This window comes from Juglans regia, chromosome 8 (genome assembly GCF_001411555.2).
Source record: "Juglans regia cultivar Chandler chromosome 8, Walnut 2.0, whole genome shotgun sequence".
Taxonomy (NCBI): Eukaryota; Viridiplantae; Streptophyta; class Magnoliopsida; order Fagales; family Juglandaceae; genus Juglans; species Juglans regia.
The window spans coordinates 27,887,017-27,903,649 of record NC_049908.1 but is presented as its reverse complement, the minus strand read 5'-3'; the positions used below and the strand labels follow the sequence as shown (position 1 = coordinate 27,903,649).

General features: G+C 35.7%; 1 protein-coding gene across 1 annotated transcript; it reads right to left on the bottom strand.

Moving 5' to 3' along the window:
* Positions 1 to 12,871: 12,871 nt before the first annotated feature.
* Positions 12,872 to 13,999, bottom strand: LOC108987722. The gene has a single exon (XM_018960701.1). It carries the CDS (start codon positions 13,997 to 13,999, stop codon positions 12,872 to 12,874), a length of 1,128 nt encoding a protein of 375 aa, XP_018816246.1.
* Positions 14,000 to 16,633: the final 2,634 nt, after the last annotated feature.

Genomic DNA, 16,633 nt, shown 5'->3' with positions numbered 1-16,633 from the left:
CTCAAATATCTACTTGTTCATGCATATAAGTTTCATGTTAAAGATCTAGATTATGCATATTTGGTTTAGTTGAAGAGTTCACTGAGTTAGTAACTTGGGTTATCTATTTATTTATCAATTTATTCTATGGGAATTGAATTTGGATTGAGATTTCTATTCAAAGAGGTTATATTGAGCCTAGTGCTTTCAGTAATAGCTTCTTAAAGTAGATTTTCTATTTATTAACATCTTTAAAAAAAAGAGTCTAAGATTGACATGAACAAAAAAAACATTTACTAATATCCTGTTCAAATAGTCATTGTATTCTAAGACACACATAAATATACAATGCCTACAAATATTCTATTCAAATACCCAGGAGAGAAAATAATATTTTCATTCACTTGATTTTCTCAACATTCTTGTATGGATTTACATGGAGGTAGAAGATTCTCTATTTCTTTGTTGTGCATGTACTATGTCTGTTGTGGTGTATTTCTGGTGTGCATTCGTGATGTCCTCTGCTGTGATGGTTTTGTGCATTCTGTTATGGCCCTTGTCCTCTACTTTGACAGATTTAATATGGCTCTTCACTAGTAGATCAAGTAACTTGCATGCTTTAAAGTGAAAATTGTTTACTTGGCTTATTCAAAAATGAGTTTTTTAATTGGTTTGGAGAGTACTCTCGTTGCCTTAAAATCGAAGTGGCTTGGTTGACGCTATAGAATATTGAACAACTTATTTTCATTTCTCCAATTTGTTGGGCACTAGATGATCTGGAACAATCAATGGGTTTAACATTATTTTGATGTTTACTGTTGTTGCCTCTAGATTCCATTATCATCATAATATGAGCAATTGAGAGACTACACATCTTCATCAAGGAAGATCATAGTGATGAATGAGATAGACCTTGCAAATCGGTCTCAAATTAAGGTAGAGTGTGGAGTGTTTTGGGATACATTTGTGGACTGTTTTGGCTATTTATGAACTGGATGTTATGGACTTATAAAAAAAAAAAAATGGATGTTATGGATGTTATGAACTGGATGTATTGTCCCAGTTCTTATATTACCAAACTCTGCTTAACTCTAGAATGCTTTAGCTCAAAGTTCAAGCCAAATTTATACACTAGGTAATTTTGGGTTATTTGTAGCTATCAAAAGTATAGTAAAGGTTGAGATATTTTACAATAATATGCAGGCCTCATGGGAAACTCCCTCTTGTTCAAATTATGTAAGAATGTGATGCTGAAGAATATGGAAACTGAGTATTATGGATGTTAGTGCTATTTCAAATGTAAACGAATATAGAATTACAAATTACATGAATTTCAAATGTAAATGTTTGTTGGCTTCAACCACAATTTTAAATGTAAATGTTGGGTAGAAGAAATGTTTGTATGTTTGTATATGTGATTTTTGGGTGAATGGTTGGCAAAATATATTTATTGAATAATTAGGTTGAGGGAAAAAATAGTAGAAAAATAATAATTTTATTTTTTAATTTTTTAATAAAGTTATTAAATAATATATTAAGTGTATTTCTAAAATATTAAAAAAAATTATCAAATATTATTAAAATATATAATATTTTATTATTATTTGGACTTTAAGATAACTAGTCCAATGTGGACTAATCTGGCTAGAAGTCCATGCTATGGCCAAAAAATAACATTCTATCTAAATTTTAGACTTGACGATGCCATTGCCAATGCTCTAAGATGATAAAATCTAGCTAAAATGAATAGCATCTTTTCACTAATCTCAATATCCTACTTTGGACTTTATTTAGGGTTTTTTTTTTTTTTTTTTAAAGAGAGAGTGATCACATGTCTAGGAGTGATCCCCGCCCAAATTTATTCAAAAGTCCTCACTTTTGGCTAATGAATGCCATATGCACAATTTATCCAAGCTAGGGATTTAGAAATAAACAAAAATAATAATCAACCCTGTCTTACACTTATTTCCCCAAACAGAACCAAAACCAATCAATAAAAGAATTACAAAAATCATTATGAACAAACACAAATATAAAGGACACTTCCTAAGTCAAGTCTAACTAATCCTCTAATTGAAACCGGAATATCTTCATTACCAATCCATACCTTAATCAATCCACTAGCACCCATTATTTAGGCTTGGCTCTTAATTAGTCTCCAATAATGGATCATATATGCTCTCCATGATAACATTTTAATTTGTGCAAAACTTTTGCAGTACTAGTCCGTCATGAAGTACTAGTCCATGTACCAATCCAATGCTATTCGAGATAGGATGACTCGCCTCTTGATTTGATCAAGGAATACGAAGGCACTATAAGAAATAAAGCTTTTATCAAGAAAAAAGTTTGTCGCAAAAAATTGAATTTTCATCATAAATAGTTTTTTGTGAGGAAAAAAAATTGTCACACATTCGTCAAAAATATCTCGCCATTGAAAGTTATTAATAACAACAAAAGCACACAATTACAAAAGATACCATATTTAGCGACGACAATTGTATCGCAAGAAGACTCTCATACTTGGTCCCAAAAGGTCCCCATAAAACCAAAATTGTCGTAAGAACTAACGTAATTGTGATGAAAGATTTGTTCCTCATTAATATTAGACAATTAATTCGTCACAAATATGAACATTATAACGACCAAAATAATTGTCACTAATAGAAAACTATTTGTGAGGAAGTATTGTTGTCGCCAAACTAATTTTTGCCGTCAAAATTTATTTATCACAAATAATACAATAAAAAGCTAGAGTCTAGCATAGGTGAAGAGTTAAATTTGTCGCTATTGTTTATTATTAGCAACGACTAACTCTCGTCACTACTCAGCATGATTTAGAATTCGCGACAAATATTTATAATCATAAATGGTGACATGCATTTAGAATTAGTGACAAATATATTCAATCACGTATAATTGCACAATTCTTCATTCTTTATAAATAAAAGGCCAAATAATCATCAATATTAAAAAACAATTAATAACAAATTCTAGTGCTACAACAAAATACATAAAATTAAAGCCATCATTTAAATCTAGTATCATTGTTCATAAAAACACTCAAATAAAATTTGTTCTTTGCAAACTAAAATAGAAATGTGAATTTGAATGTCTCTTTAGGACTCTCTATGAGTCTCTAATTGTGCCATAATTTCTGAGAGGCGACGATCATATTCACTTTGTTTCTCTATCATATTGTTGATATTTGATTGCATAGATTCTGTCCTTTGCACCGACTCCTCCAGTTTCTCCTTTTAAATCTCCATCTTATTCTTGTATTTCTCTACTTGTTGAGTGAGTTGGATGACTTTGGATGAACGTGAAGATGATGGAATAGGCATGACATAATTTCCCAATCCTTTGGCATATCCAAATTTATGCCTCAAAACCTCATTGAAAATATATTCTATAATTCGTGATGATCCGGCAACATTTCTCTCATTCTATAAATCTTTCATCCTATGCTGTAAAAGTAAGAACACGTTTTTCTTAGAAAAGTAAGTTAGTATATATATGCATTGTGCTTGTCCAAGTCCAATGCATAACTCAAGCAAAATAAAATCAATTAACGTTAAGAAATAAAATATCACAAAAGAAAAAAACAAACATTAGTAACATCTCAAAGTTGAAATTGACTTTTTGTTTTTGTTCATTGTTGTACAGTACAGTTTACAACCATGGTTAAAATAAGTGAGCAAGAGGTGTTTCTAATACATTATTTTAAAATAATCATAATAATTAATAATGCAAGAACATTCTAATTACATGGTGCCATAAAACACTAAATCTAAAAAACTAATAAACAATAATGTATATACCAAACTCTTGAACATAAAAAATAACTTTGCATATAACGTTTAAGTTACCTGTATCACTTCATCTATGAACTATAGTAAGCAAATAGTGCAAGATGGCATATTCTAACTCTTAACTCAAAATGGAACTCTATATTAGACAAAGATAATGACAATATATATATATATATATATATATATATATATATACACTGGATTCCTTAGACCAATAAAAGGAAAAAACTAGAAATATAACATCTATATGCTAGAGTTACGATAAAAAAATCAAGACTCAAGTTGAAGTAAGGTATTTCGCTAAGAAAAATGTATTGCTTACATAATTTTCTTCTATTGTAGGAGTCGTGAAAGAGTTATCTTTCGAGTGTGTGAGTTTATAAAAATCAATCAGAGTAGTATCCTCCCCACGCTTCAACAGATTAAAAAAATTAAAAAAAAAAAAATCTCTATTATTAAAAATCACGATGTATAAATAACAATTACAAATTATATTTTCTTCGAGAAGTCAAGCAAAATCCAGCCATGTGATTAACTTTCAAGTTGCTTCTATTCAAAGCATTTTGATCACAGAATTTCTATAAAAAAAAAACCAAAAAATGCAAGTTAATTCTAGGAGTAAGAACATAAAGAAAAAAAAAAAGAAATGCAAGGTTTATGAATAGGTAACAGCTAGCCTCTTTATCCATCTTAACTTATTATTTACTTTATTTAGAAATGGAACTACTACCAACCAACTAGTTCTACCCTTAACATATATATACATTCTCAAACTCCAATTCCATCACAAGCCTATTATATATACAATGCCTACCGTAAACTCCAAATTTACATTATTTGTAAATATTATAGACATCAATTTACATTTATTTTCTCATGAAGTTTTTTATGTATGCTTGTTAATGACGAAATTGATACTACCTAATACAATAGTTTATGATTATATACGTGAGAAACTTTGAATTAAACATATGTATTACATATTTTTTAAACCAAAAAAGGAAAATAATAAATAAGCACAAAGATTACTTACGGGGACTCGAGCGTACAACTCCTCCTTATCTATTTTAGGGATGTGCCTCCAGCTTTTGCATATAATGGGAGCAAAATGCCTAGCAATATAGCCTACCCTGCTAATAAAAGTAGTACTATTTGTTCTAGTAGCTCCCTTATTGCCCGATTCTATTTTCACTTAAATGAGACCAGTTTTTCTCAATTTCTCAAATGATATGCACTGTGCTTTACCACGACCTTGTTTCACCTTAGAAGTGGCTGAAAAATATAGGAAGAAATCATTTTTAAAATTATTATTTTGTAGCTCTTGTAAAAGTTGCATGCATATATGTAACCCCATTTTTCGTAGGCTAAGAGTGTCACGTATTTTTCATAAAAATAAACCCGACAAGATATCTCAAATTTCATAAATGAAATTAGGAATTTATTTTGTAGAAAAATGTCTAATAAAATGTCTTCCAAAAATATTAAATGAATAAACTGAATAAATTCATGTCATAAAAGCACGTTTTATTTTAAAAAGTCTGAAACTAAAATTAGCTGCTCTTTCTATTCCTAACCTGCCTGCTCGTATTCATCATCCTCACCTGGGTGGTTAAAAACATGAAAACAAACTAAAATGAGTCAAAAACTCAGCAAGAAATCCATCACAACGTAAACATAATAAACATAAGGTTTTCATAAAAAATTTCATGCTGAGAGTTTAAATTCATGAGTGTTCATATTGATGCTTATACTATGTATGACTGATTTAACTGAATTAACTGACTGATCTGATTGATTTATCTGACTGGCCAATACACTTAAACTTGTGTGCGAGGTTGTGCACCGACCCCACATCCCGCGGCCGCAAGAGGAGTTGTTGATAGTATTCTGGCATACTATGGTGGACCATGACTGAGTTCGTGGCTTGCACATCCACTCTGAAACTGAACTGCATTGGTACCATATATCTGAATGACCATCTTATTAACTGATCTTATCTTATCTTGCACTTTGAACTTAAGATAGCTTATGTGTCTTATATACATGAGATGCATGACATAATACATACATAATTATAATTTCTGACTCTGAACATGATGCGGAATGACATAATCGTATGCTATGCTGGATGACATGTTTGCGTATGACATGAGTGGTTCATAAATAATGGCCGTCAATAAACTGGCTTGAATAATACTTATTTATAAGCTAAACTGTGATGATCATAATTTATGATCAAATTACTTATCTCACTACGCTTTTTCTTGAATAACACTTCGTAACTTGACACCTATATGCAATAATAACTATCACTAAATTTGTTTGAGAATAAATAAGTACTAATATCTTACTTAATTAAATTTACAATCTAAAAGATAGTTAAACAAATCTTTTGTTTAACACTATAATCAATAAATCTTAGTATTTAAATGACTTAAAATACTAATTTATAATTTAGTAGAATACTCGAGCTATTTTAAAATAATTCATAAAAATCAAATTCTTAAACTAAGTTTCATTTCTTAACATAATTATTAAATCTGATAAGAAACCTAATAAATACTAATATTGTTTAAATATTCTTAACATAATAATTTTATTAAATTTCTACTAAATAATCAAAGGAATATTAACAAAATATTAGGCTCAATAGTACATTTTAAAATACATTTCAAAATCTTTAAGCATTTTCTTATAAAAATGAGCTTATGAATAAAATATTTATTTAATAAAAATAAACTCAACTAGAAATATTAAGCTCAATAAAAATCACTAAAACAATTATTGAAACTTAATAAAGTCAAGCCCAATTTAAAATACAAATCTATCCTAATGGTACATGTCTAGTTAACCTCAAGCTCAGCCCACAAGGAAATTAACCCACCAGATTTAAACACCAACCAAGTTAAAACTAAGCCCAAGTTACTTTTAAAACACAAACTTATCTAATAATCCCAGTATACATAAGGCCCAAGGGCCCATTGTGAATCAATGTTTCATGGAGGATTTTAAGGCACACAGATAGAGCAACGAAAAGCCATGCAAGAGATAGTAGGGGCTCACCGAGAGAGGGTATGCGATGGAGATGGGCTGCGCGGTGGCTCAGGTGACAAGCTAGGGTCACGGCGGTGCAACTAGCGGCTTCTCTGTGGTGGTGCGACACCGAGAGAGAGAGAGAGAGAGAGAGAGAGAGAGAGAGAGAGAGAGAGAGAGAGAGAGAGAGAGAACCATCAAACCGAAAAACACTAGAAAGAGAATGGTGGCTGACGGCGATGGGCTTACCGGAAGGGAGTGGGCTCAACGGGGTTGGGCTGGTTGGTACTTTTTGTCACCGTGGGCGGTGCTCCAATGTCCCTTGAGGTGGTTGGCGACACGGCTGTTCGTTTGGGCAGGTAGGTGCAATGCTGAGAGAGTAAGAGAGATGGGTGGCGACGCGACCGGTTTCCGGGAAGATGCGGGTTCGACGAGAAACAACAAGTCGGTAGTTTCTATGTTGTCTGAGAGGTGCTTCGACGTCCTTAAGGTGGCTGGCGAAAGTAACTTGTACTGGCTGCTCTGTTTCGGAAGTGGAAAACGGAGGCTCGTCCGTGTGGTGCATGGTGTGGCTTACTGTGTTGTCCGAAGAGTGGGTTCGTGGTCTTTTGAGGTTGTCTACGGTGCCGTCAGCGTGCTCTGGGCAAAGGGGCTGAGCATACATGGAGGGGAAGGTTTGAGGTTTGCGGCTTGGAGTTTTCTTTTCATCTCAAAGTGATAAGTGTAATATATATATATATATATATATATATATATATATAGGTGATGAATCAAGAGGAAACCTAGAGGAAAATAGACGTGCATGAGTATGGGAGTGGAGACGTGCGGAGTGGAGAAACTGCTCATCAACTGAGTAAGTGGCTATTGCACAAAAATCGGGTGATACATAAAATATCAATAACAATATAATAATAATCCTATTAAAATTAATAAATGTAAAACTTGATAATAGTGATAATAATAGTAGTAGTTGTAATAATAATAATAATAATAATAATAATAATATCCTAATTATCAAACCTAATAAAATATCCGTATAATTATCTCTAATGATATAGGATCGGGATGTTACAATATATAATAATGTTGACATGCAACAACTACTTTGCATTAGATATATATACTATAACAAAATTGCCCTTTTCCCATGAATTCTTTTTTTCCACGATATAAACCCTTTAGGATAATGCTAGTAGTACAGATGGTTAATCGACAAAGTGAACTGATGTGGTGTAAATGTATTTTTTTTCCTTTTAATCATTTTTTACATAAATTTAAATATTTTTAAAAAATATATTTAGTTCTTTAATCATTAAGTAAAATTTAAAAATAAAATAAAATAAAATAAATCAATTAATCAATTTTATCGGTCAATTTTATCGAATCAACTAATATTTTCCTAACACCCTTAAACCCCATCCTTTCCTCTTTTTTCCCAATCTCTTTGTCCTCTTCCCATCCACTGACAATCTTCCCCGGGTACCCTCTCCCTTCCCTCTCGGCTCAAAACTGCACGGTGCAAGGGCTGTCGTCGCCATCGATCCACCCAATGCCATCACGTCTCACTGGCAGTAAAAATCCTTCCTCCCTCTTAGCCTTCAGATCCCTCTCTCCTCTTGTCTCGGCATCTCCCTTTCAAGCTCTCTCGTCTTCCATGTGCACAGCAATCCAGCGCTGCTGTGAATGGCAGCAGCATGGCCTCACCAAGAGCACAGGCACGCTAGCCACCCCCACACACGGCAGTAGACCCTTCCTCTCATTTCTCTTATCATGGGCCTCCTCTTCCCTTAGCCGAGTACCACCCGCCGCACACGAAATCAACCACCTCCAGTCCCACGGCTGCTCCTCCCATGTCTCACGGCTGTCCTCTTGAAATCGAGGTCCCCCCCGTGACCCAGCCCCTCCTCTTGGTCAGTCCCATAGAAACCCACGCCATCAACTACCATGATGCAGCACCACCATAAGCATGCCTTTGGCCACAGCTTCTGTGGTTGTCTGGCCACCCATTGGACACCTCCTCAAGTGGCAACAAACAACAACTACAGTCTCGAGCAACACTATAGCCACATCTAGATTGTTTATGGTATAACAACTATTCCCTTTATCTCCTCTAGGTTGTTTATGTGATTGGTTGTGTGTGTTAAGTTATGGACATATCTGTTTTATAAATTGATTGTGTTGATGTGGTAGACTGAGGAAAGTTGGTGTGGTTTGTGATGATGTTTGCTTGTGATATTATTAGATTATGCATATGAGAGTGTGAAGTGGAATCCTATGAATTGATACTAAATATTGGAGTAATGTAATGGTTGGATAGTCATAAATGGATAGTCAGCCTTAGCAGTTGGCACCGGCTAACCGCCTCACATCCTATTCATGCTCGATGCAGTGTTGTCACAAGTGGGCAAGTACTACCAAGCGAAAGTCCAACCAAAAATGATAAAGACAAGACACAACTTTTATACAACTAACAAATAAAAAAATTATTAATTTTTAAAAAATTTGGTTTGACTGTTGCTTTGATTTTGATGTGTTTGAATTAGAAAAAAAATATATATATATTATTTTGTTTAGGGAAGTACTTGTGAATTAGTATCACCCTACAAGTTCAAATATCAATAGATTGTTGTTTGCTTTACGCCCCAACTTGGGAGCTAGTGCTTTTCACTAGAAATTTCAACCAAGTCCTTCAGCCGTTGAGATACAGTTTTAACCGGCAGTCTGTTTAAGGCTGGCGCACCAAAGTTATCTCAATTCTTAGGTTGTTTAGAACTTCGAACCCAAACCCTTGCGAAAATCCCACCCAAATGGGTTGAAAACCTCGCTATAAAGCCTAAAACCCATCGCATCCTTTGCCATCCCTAAGAGCACTGGCAATTGATTCGATAAAACGAAAAAAAGTCTAATATTTTAATGGATTGAGAGTAAAGACATTCAATCCGGTAAGACTCAAAATTCAAGTTTTGAGCTATAGAAAATTTAGTTTCATCTTCATATTTTTTTATTATTTTTTTTTTTTTTATATAGAAAAGATAATATCATTTATCCAAAAGATGAAATCAGAGTGATTACAGACAATTATCAAGCCAAACGACTTGAGAAATACAGTCTGGAATACAATTCCACCAAAGAGCCATATTATCAACTTGTAACGCATTCATAGCTAACTTATGAGCTACCATGTTACCCTCCCTATATACATGGGAAAACTTACAAGTAGTAAAACACGTTACAAGTTTCTTAATCTCAAAATATAACACACCTAACAGAGAATGGGCCATGCTATCATCATTGAGGGCTTCAATACATAATAAACTGTCGCTTTCCACTAGAATCTGTGAAACACCCATAGAAACACTTTGCTGCAATCCCCTGAATATTGCAAGGAGCTCTACACCCTCGGACCCTTCCAACAAAGTTTCAGCTCTGCTCAGAGCCATGAGTATGCTGCCATTTTCATCTCTCAAAACTGCTCCTACACCTGCCTTGTCCCATTCTGTAAAAACAACCGCATCAACATTTAATTTAAGCCAACCAGTTGGAGGAAGTTTCCATTTATAATGTTTCACAACTTCAACTCTCGACTGGCCACGAACTTGGTCAAAGCTTCTCAGCAAAACAACCGCAGTTTCAGCAACATTAACAGGGCTCAACAATTCTTGGGCATGAATGAACTTATTACGTCTAAACCAGAAACCCCAAGCCAAAGCAAATAAAATTGGCAACTTCTCATGCATATTGCTCTCACACAGTTGTAAAGCCATCTCAAACAAAGACATATGTCTATCAAGAAATAATTCCGGTAGATAAAAACGCCACATACCTTTGACAGCCTCACAAGTCACCACAGCATGAGTGATATCTTCCTTATATGATAAGCAAACTTGGCAAGTATCGTCGGAAAGGACATGTTTTTTCACTAAGTTCATAGCAGTAGGTAGCCCTTCTTTACATGCCCTCCAAGCAAAGATTTTAATTTTATGCGGCACTCTCATTTTCCACAAGTGTTTCCAGAATTTTTGGTGAGCTTGCATGTTAGAGGATTCGGCACATTGCAGTCCAATATGAGCATAAATAAATCTGTAACTGCTTCGCACACTGAACAAACCATTTCGTTCAAGCTCCCAAACTCTTCTATCTTCAATAGCATCAGAACATAAGGGAACTTTGAGAATTTCTGAGACTAAATTTGGATTGAAGAGAGTCCTAAGCTTTTGGACATCCCACATGTTTACATTCGCAACAAACAAAGATTCAACCAAAGCAGAATTATTCCCCTCATTTCCATAAACGCCTTCTGATCTCAATGGGAGATGCCCAGGAATCCATTTATCTTGCCAAATATTAACCGATCTCCCATTGCCAATACGCCACCTACAGCCAGCATCTAACCATTTTCGGGCCTCCCAAATACCCCTCCAAGTGTAAGAAGGGCATCTACCTAGACCAGCGTTCATAAAACTTGTGTGAGGGAAGTATTTAGCCTTTAGTAGTTTGTGTAATAAAGAGCCTTCATCTTGAGCCAACCGCCATCCTTGCTTGGCAAGTAGAGCAAGATTAAAACTTCTTAAATCTCTAAAACCCAATCCACCTTGGTATTTTCTCTGACACAGCTTAGACCAACTCAACCAATGAATTTTCCGCTCAGCTCCTATTTGACCCCACCAAAACTTTGACATCATACTTTCTAGCTCCATACACAAAGAAGAGGGAAGCAGGAAACAACTCATTGTAAAAGATGGGATAGATAAGGCAACAGCTTTTAAAAGAATCTCATTCCCTCCTTGTGACAACAACTTTCCTTTCCAAGCTTGAAGCTTTTGCCATACACTTTGTTTAATAGACTGAAAAGCACTCTTCTTAGAACGCCCAATAATTGGTGGGAGCCCCAGATATTTTTCATATTGTTGTATTTCACAATTACTCCAAAGGTCTTTAATCACTGTCCCAGTATCCTCACTCACATTACCACTAAAAACTATAGCTGTCTTTTCTTTATTAATTCTTTGGCCTGAAACAGCTTCATATTTTTCTAACAATAATTGTACCCTTCTATTTTCAGCCACCTCCGCCCGACAAAAGACTACACTATCATCCGCAAAAAGTAGGTGATTAATATTTGGAGCACCGCGACAAACCTTTACGCCAGATATTTCATTTCTCAGCCCTGCACTTCGTAATAAAGAAATCAGCCCTTCCGTACAAAGAAGAAATAAATATGGGGATAACGGATCCCCTTGTCTTAATCCCCGAGTTGGCATGATGTTACCATTTGGTGTCCCATTAATCACGACAGAAAAAGAGACAGATTTGATGCAGTACATAATCAGCCCAACAAACCTCGGATGGAACCCCATCACTTCCATAACAGACTTTAGAAAGACCCACTCCACCCGATCGTAGGCCTTACTCATATCCAATTTTAAGGACATAAACCCCTTCTTCCCTTTTTTCTTATGCTTCAAATGATTTACCAGCTCATATGCAATTAAAACATTGTCAGAAATTAAACGTCCAGGGACAAAAGCACTTTGACTCTCACTTATAAGGCTCGGCAGTACAGATTTGAGACGATTAGAAAGGACCTTTGCAATAAGTTTATAGACCACGTTACACAAACTAATTGGCCTAAAATCACCCATTTTAATCGAATACTTCTTCTTAGGAATCAGTACAATATGAGTATGGTTCAAAGAATTTGGGAAAGAACCTGAGTTGAGTGCTTGAAGAACTGCAGCAGTAATATTGGCCCCCACGACATGCCAATACTTCTGAAAAAATATTGGAGACATTCCATCCGGACCCGGAGCCGTTGTTGGATTCATTTGATGTAATGCTTCCTTCACCTCTTCAGCTGTGAATTCCCTCATCAAATCTGAATTCATATCTCCAGAAACTTTCCCAGACAATGATTCTAAGAACGCCAAAGAATCAACATCAGTAGCCGGGGAAGAACTAGTGAAAAGGTTTTGAAAGAAATCAATAATAACCATATCCCTCTGAATACCTTCTTGCCACACACCTTCTTCCTCTTGGATCTTAAAAAGCTAATTTTTCCTCTTTCGTTGGGAGGCCTTCATATGAAAATACTTCGTATTGCTATCACCCTCCTTTAGCCACAATGCCTTAGAACGTTGTCGCCACATAATCTCCTTTCTTTCTAACCAAAGTTGAACCTTACTTCTTGCAGCATTCAGAGCATCATTAGAGACCAATCCTGGGTCCATGTCCTGTAGATTGCATAGGGATCGTTGTGCCTTATTTAGTTGAGTTTGAACATTTCCAAAACCTTGTTTATTCCACCCCTGTAGCTGATCCCCACACTCCTTAATCAAACCTGAAAGAACATTCATAGAAGCTGGGGCAGCACACCTTTCCCAAACCCCTTTGATTATTTCTTCACATTCAACCTCACCCACCCACATGGCCTCAAATTTAAAAGACTTTTGACTATTGTGGGAAGCACTAGCTCCCTCTAGATTTAACCAAATAGGTAAATGATCGGAATAGGCTACCACACCATGGGTCACACGGGCATTAGGGAAACAGGCCCACCACATAGAATTAACCAAGCAATGATCAAGCCTTTCTCTAATGCACTTATCACCAGCTCGTCTATTTGACCAAGTAAGCATTGGCCCCGAGAAACCCAAATCCCTCAATCTACAGACATCAACAACCTCTCTAAAAGCACTAAGTTGTTTTTCAGGCCTAGGATTACCCCCACTCTTTTCATGAGCAGACAATAATTCATTAAAGTCTCCCAACACCAGCCACGGTTCATCAGGAGCACGACATAAAGATTTAAGTAAACTCCAGGACTGATGTCGCAGGTGAGTTTCAGGAAAACCATATAGAGCAGTTAAAAACCAGTGACCCTTCCGTAATCGTAAATCTTTAATGACAGCATCAACATGATTAGACGAATAGTTAATCACAGATAAATCAATCTCAACATCCCATAATAATGCAATACCCCCTTTCCTTCCATCAGAACTAATAGCCAAACAATTTTGAAAGCCTAGTTTGTACTTACAGGATTCAACTTCACGAGTGGACAATCTGGTCTCCTGCAGGAACAAGACGTCGGGTAGTTCCCTCTGAATTAAATCACAGAGGGTACGAATGCCACGAGGGTTCCCAAGCCCCCGTGCATTCCAACTACAGATTTTCATGGGTCTCGGCGGTGCTGATCCACAGCCACCGCCGATATCTCTGAGAGTGGAACGGGAGCCCCATCAACCTCGTGGGGTCGAGCAACTAGCAGCCTCTTTGATGAGCGTCCTTGAGAATTGCCCTCGTCCTTCACCCCTTTTCTTTTCCTTGGAAGCGCCTTCAAATCACCTTGCCCAGCCGGAATTCTCTGAACATAAGAAGATTTCGAGTCATGAAGTATCGAAGCACGCTTCCACTTTTTACTAGTAATCCCATCAGGCCTTATAACAAAGCCCCCTTCCTGGTCTTCAGCCTGAGTAATCAAATGCATTTGAGCTGGCCCACCAGGCCCAATAACAAGAATGGGAGCTTGAGTCAACTCTACATCAGAAAGCTGTAGAGGATTCAGCTCGTTAACCACCTTCCCCAATTTCTCGCCCATCACTGATTGCCCATAACCTCCATGTTCCTGTTGAATCGCTTCCGGACAGTCTGTAACTGTTTTCGGGACAGTTTGGGTTTTTGACAGAGAAGAGATACCTCCTTCCGCCATCGTCTCAGCCCCCTTCTCAACCATAACCTCTTCCGGCATCTCCTTAGACCCAGAAGCATGAGATACTTCAGGGAAGAGACTTTGGAAGGATTTACTGGGTTATTTCCTCTATTTTTCCCTATAGTTGGTCTCGTACCAGATCGAGAACTTGCACGAAGCCACATACCATACGGAAAATTAGTCACTGAGGAAATCTCAGACCCCCGTTTGACATTGACACACTCTCGTTCGCTATGCCCCAAACATCCACACCAGTAACAGAATATGGGGAATTGTTCATAAGAGAAACGAACCCACACTGGGTCTCCACCCCCAATCATGAATTTTGAGCACCGCAACAGAGGTTTATCGACTGGAAATTTAACTCTTACGCGCAGGAACTCACCCCATTTCATGTCCCCAGCCTCCACATCTACTTCCTCTACCATCCCAATTTTCATACCCAATAACCGACCAACATATTCAGTTCGAGCCATTAAAGGCAAATCGTGAATCCTTACCCAAAACGAAGCCGTCGTCAATTGAATCTGATGAACCTGACTCCGACCATCTACTTCAGCCATTAAGATCAAATGGTTGTCAAAAGACCAGGGACCCCCACGTAAAACCTTCTCCTTATCCTTAAGACTTTCAAACTCGGCCAGCATGAGAGAGGAGTCCAAGTCCCTAAACTTCACCCCTAACACCAAATGCCAAGCTTTCCTCATCGTACTCTTAAAAATCTCCCTGTGATAGTGGCGCTCCGTGAATAATTTCAGAATCAAGCACTGACCACCACTCACAAAAGCATCGGCCAACTTCTCTGGTTCCACCACCACTTCTGCATTTTCACTCTCGGTCAAAGATAAACGTTGATAGAGATTATGGAGAGAGTCCTCCATGAAAGGCAGGGCACTGCACTGACGGCAGTAGAAATCGCCTCTACGTAGATAACCCTCGGAAACCTAGAGAGGAGCAAAAAAAAATTTTGAATAATAAGTTGAGATTTTCATCTTCATATTTAAAGACCCACTATTCATAAATCTATCTTATTATTTTATTACAAAATACAGGAGACTATTTTAGTTTGGGATTGAAAATTAGTTTCTGAAATGTGTTTGTTAGGTAATTAGATTGAGAAAAACAAATTAGTTGAAAAATAACAATTTAAGTATCAAATTAAATTATTAATATACATATGGTTTGTGTAATTGTAAAATATGAAAAAAAAATTAAAAATATTGTTATTAAAAAAATAATATTATATTATATTTTGATGAATCTAATAGCTAATTCAATGTGAGATTATGGATAGAGAGATTTTGAATTTATGAAAAACATGTACCTTTCATCAAATTTTGAAGATAATTTTGATGAAACCAATACTAATGCTCTAAGGCCAAGAGATGGTATCTTAAGGGCAGGTTTGGGACCTCAAACAAAACACAAAATTCTCATCTCATCTCATCATTACACCTTTTTCAAATTCCTATACGAAATATAATAAACAATTCAACTTTTTTAAATCCCAATACACCTTTTTCAAATCCCAAAACAATAATAATATTAAAACTTAATATTTTAAACTTCAAAACAAAACACAAAATTCTCATCTCACCCCCCAAACCTACCCTTAGACTACATTTGATTACAAGATTCAACTGAGTTCAGTCTAATTTTAAGCTGAGTCTGACATCCAAATACTAACTCTCAAATTACAAAACACATCTTAATTTAAAACTTCCTTACACATGGAACCCACAACCTTTTTCAACTTCCCATAAAAAGTATTAAACTCATTTAAACATCTAAACATACTTTAAATTCAATTTAGATGGACTCTACATAATTTCATTCACTACTCAACTCAATACTATTCATAAAGAACTGAGTTCGGCTTAACAACCAAACACAACATTAAAGTCTCATTTAAATATTGAGGTGAGTTGAAATGAGTTAAGTTCGTTATGAATAATAATAAATTATGATTGTGAAATAAATTTTGTGAGACCCACCTAAAATAAATTTAAATATACTTAAATGTTAAGATAAATTTAGATATATTTATGAGAATTTAAAAAATAATATAGATTCCACGTGTAAAAATATAGAGTTAAAAAAA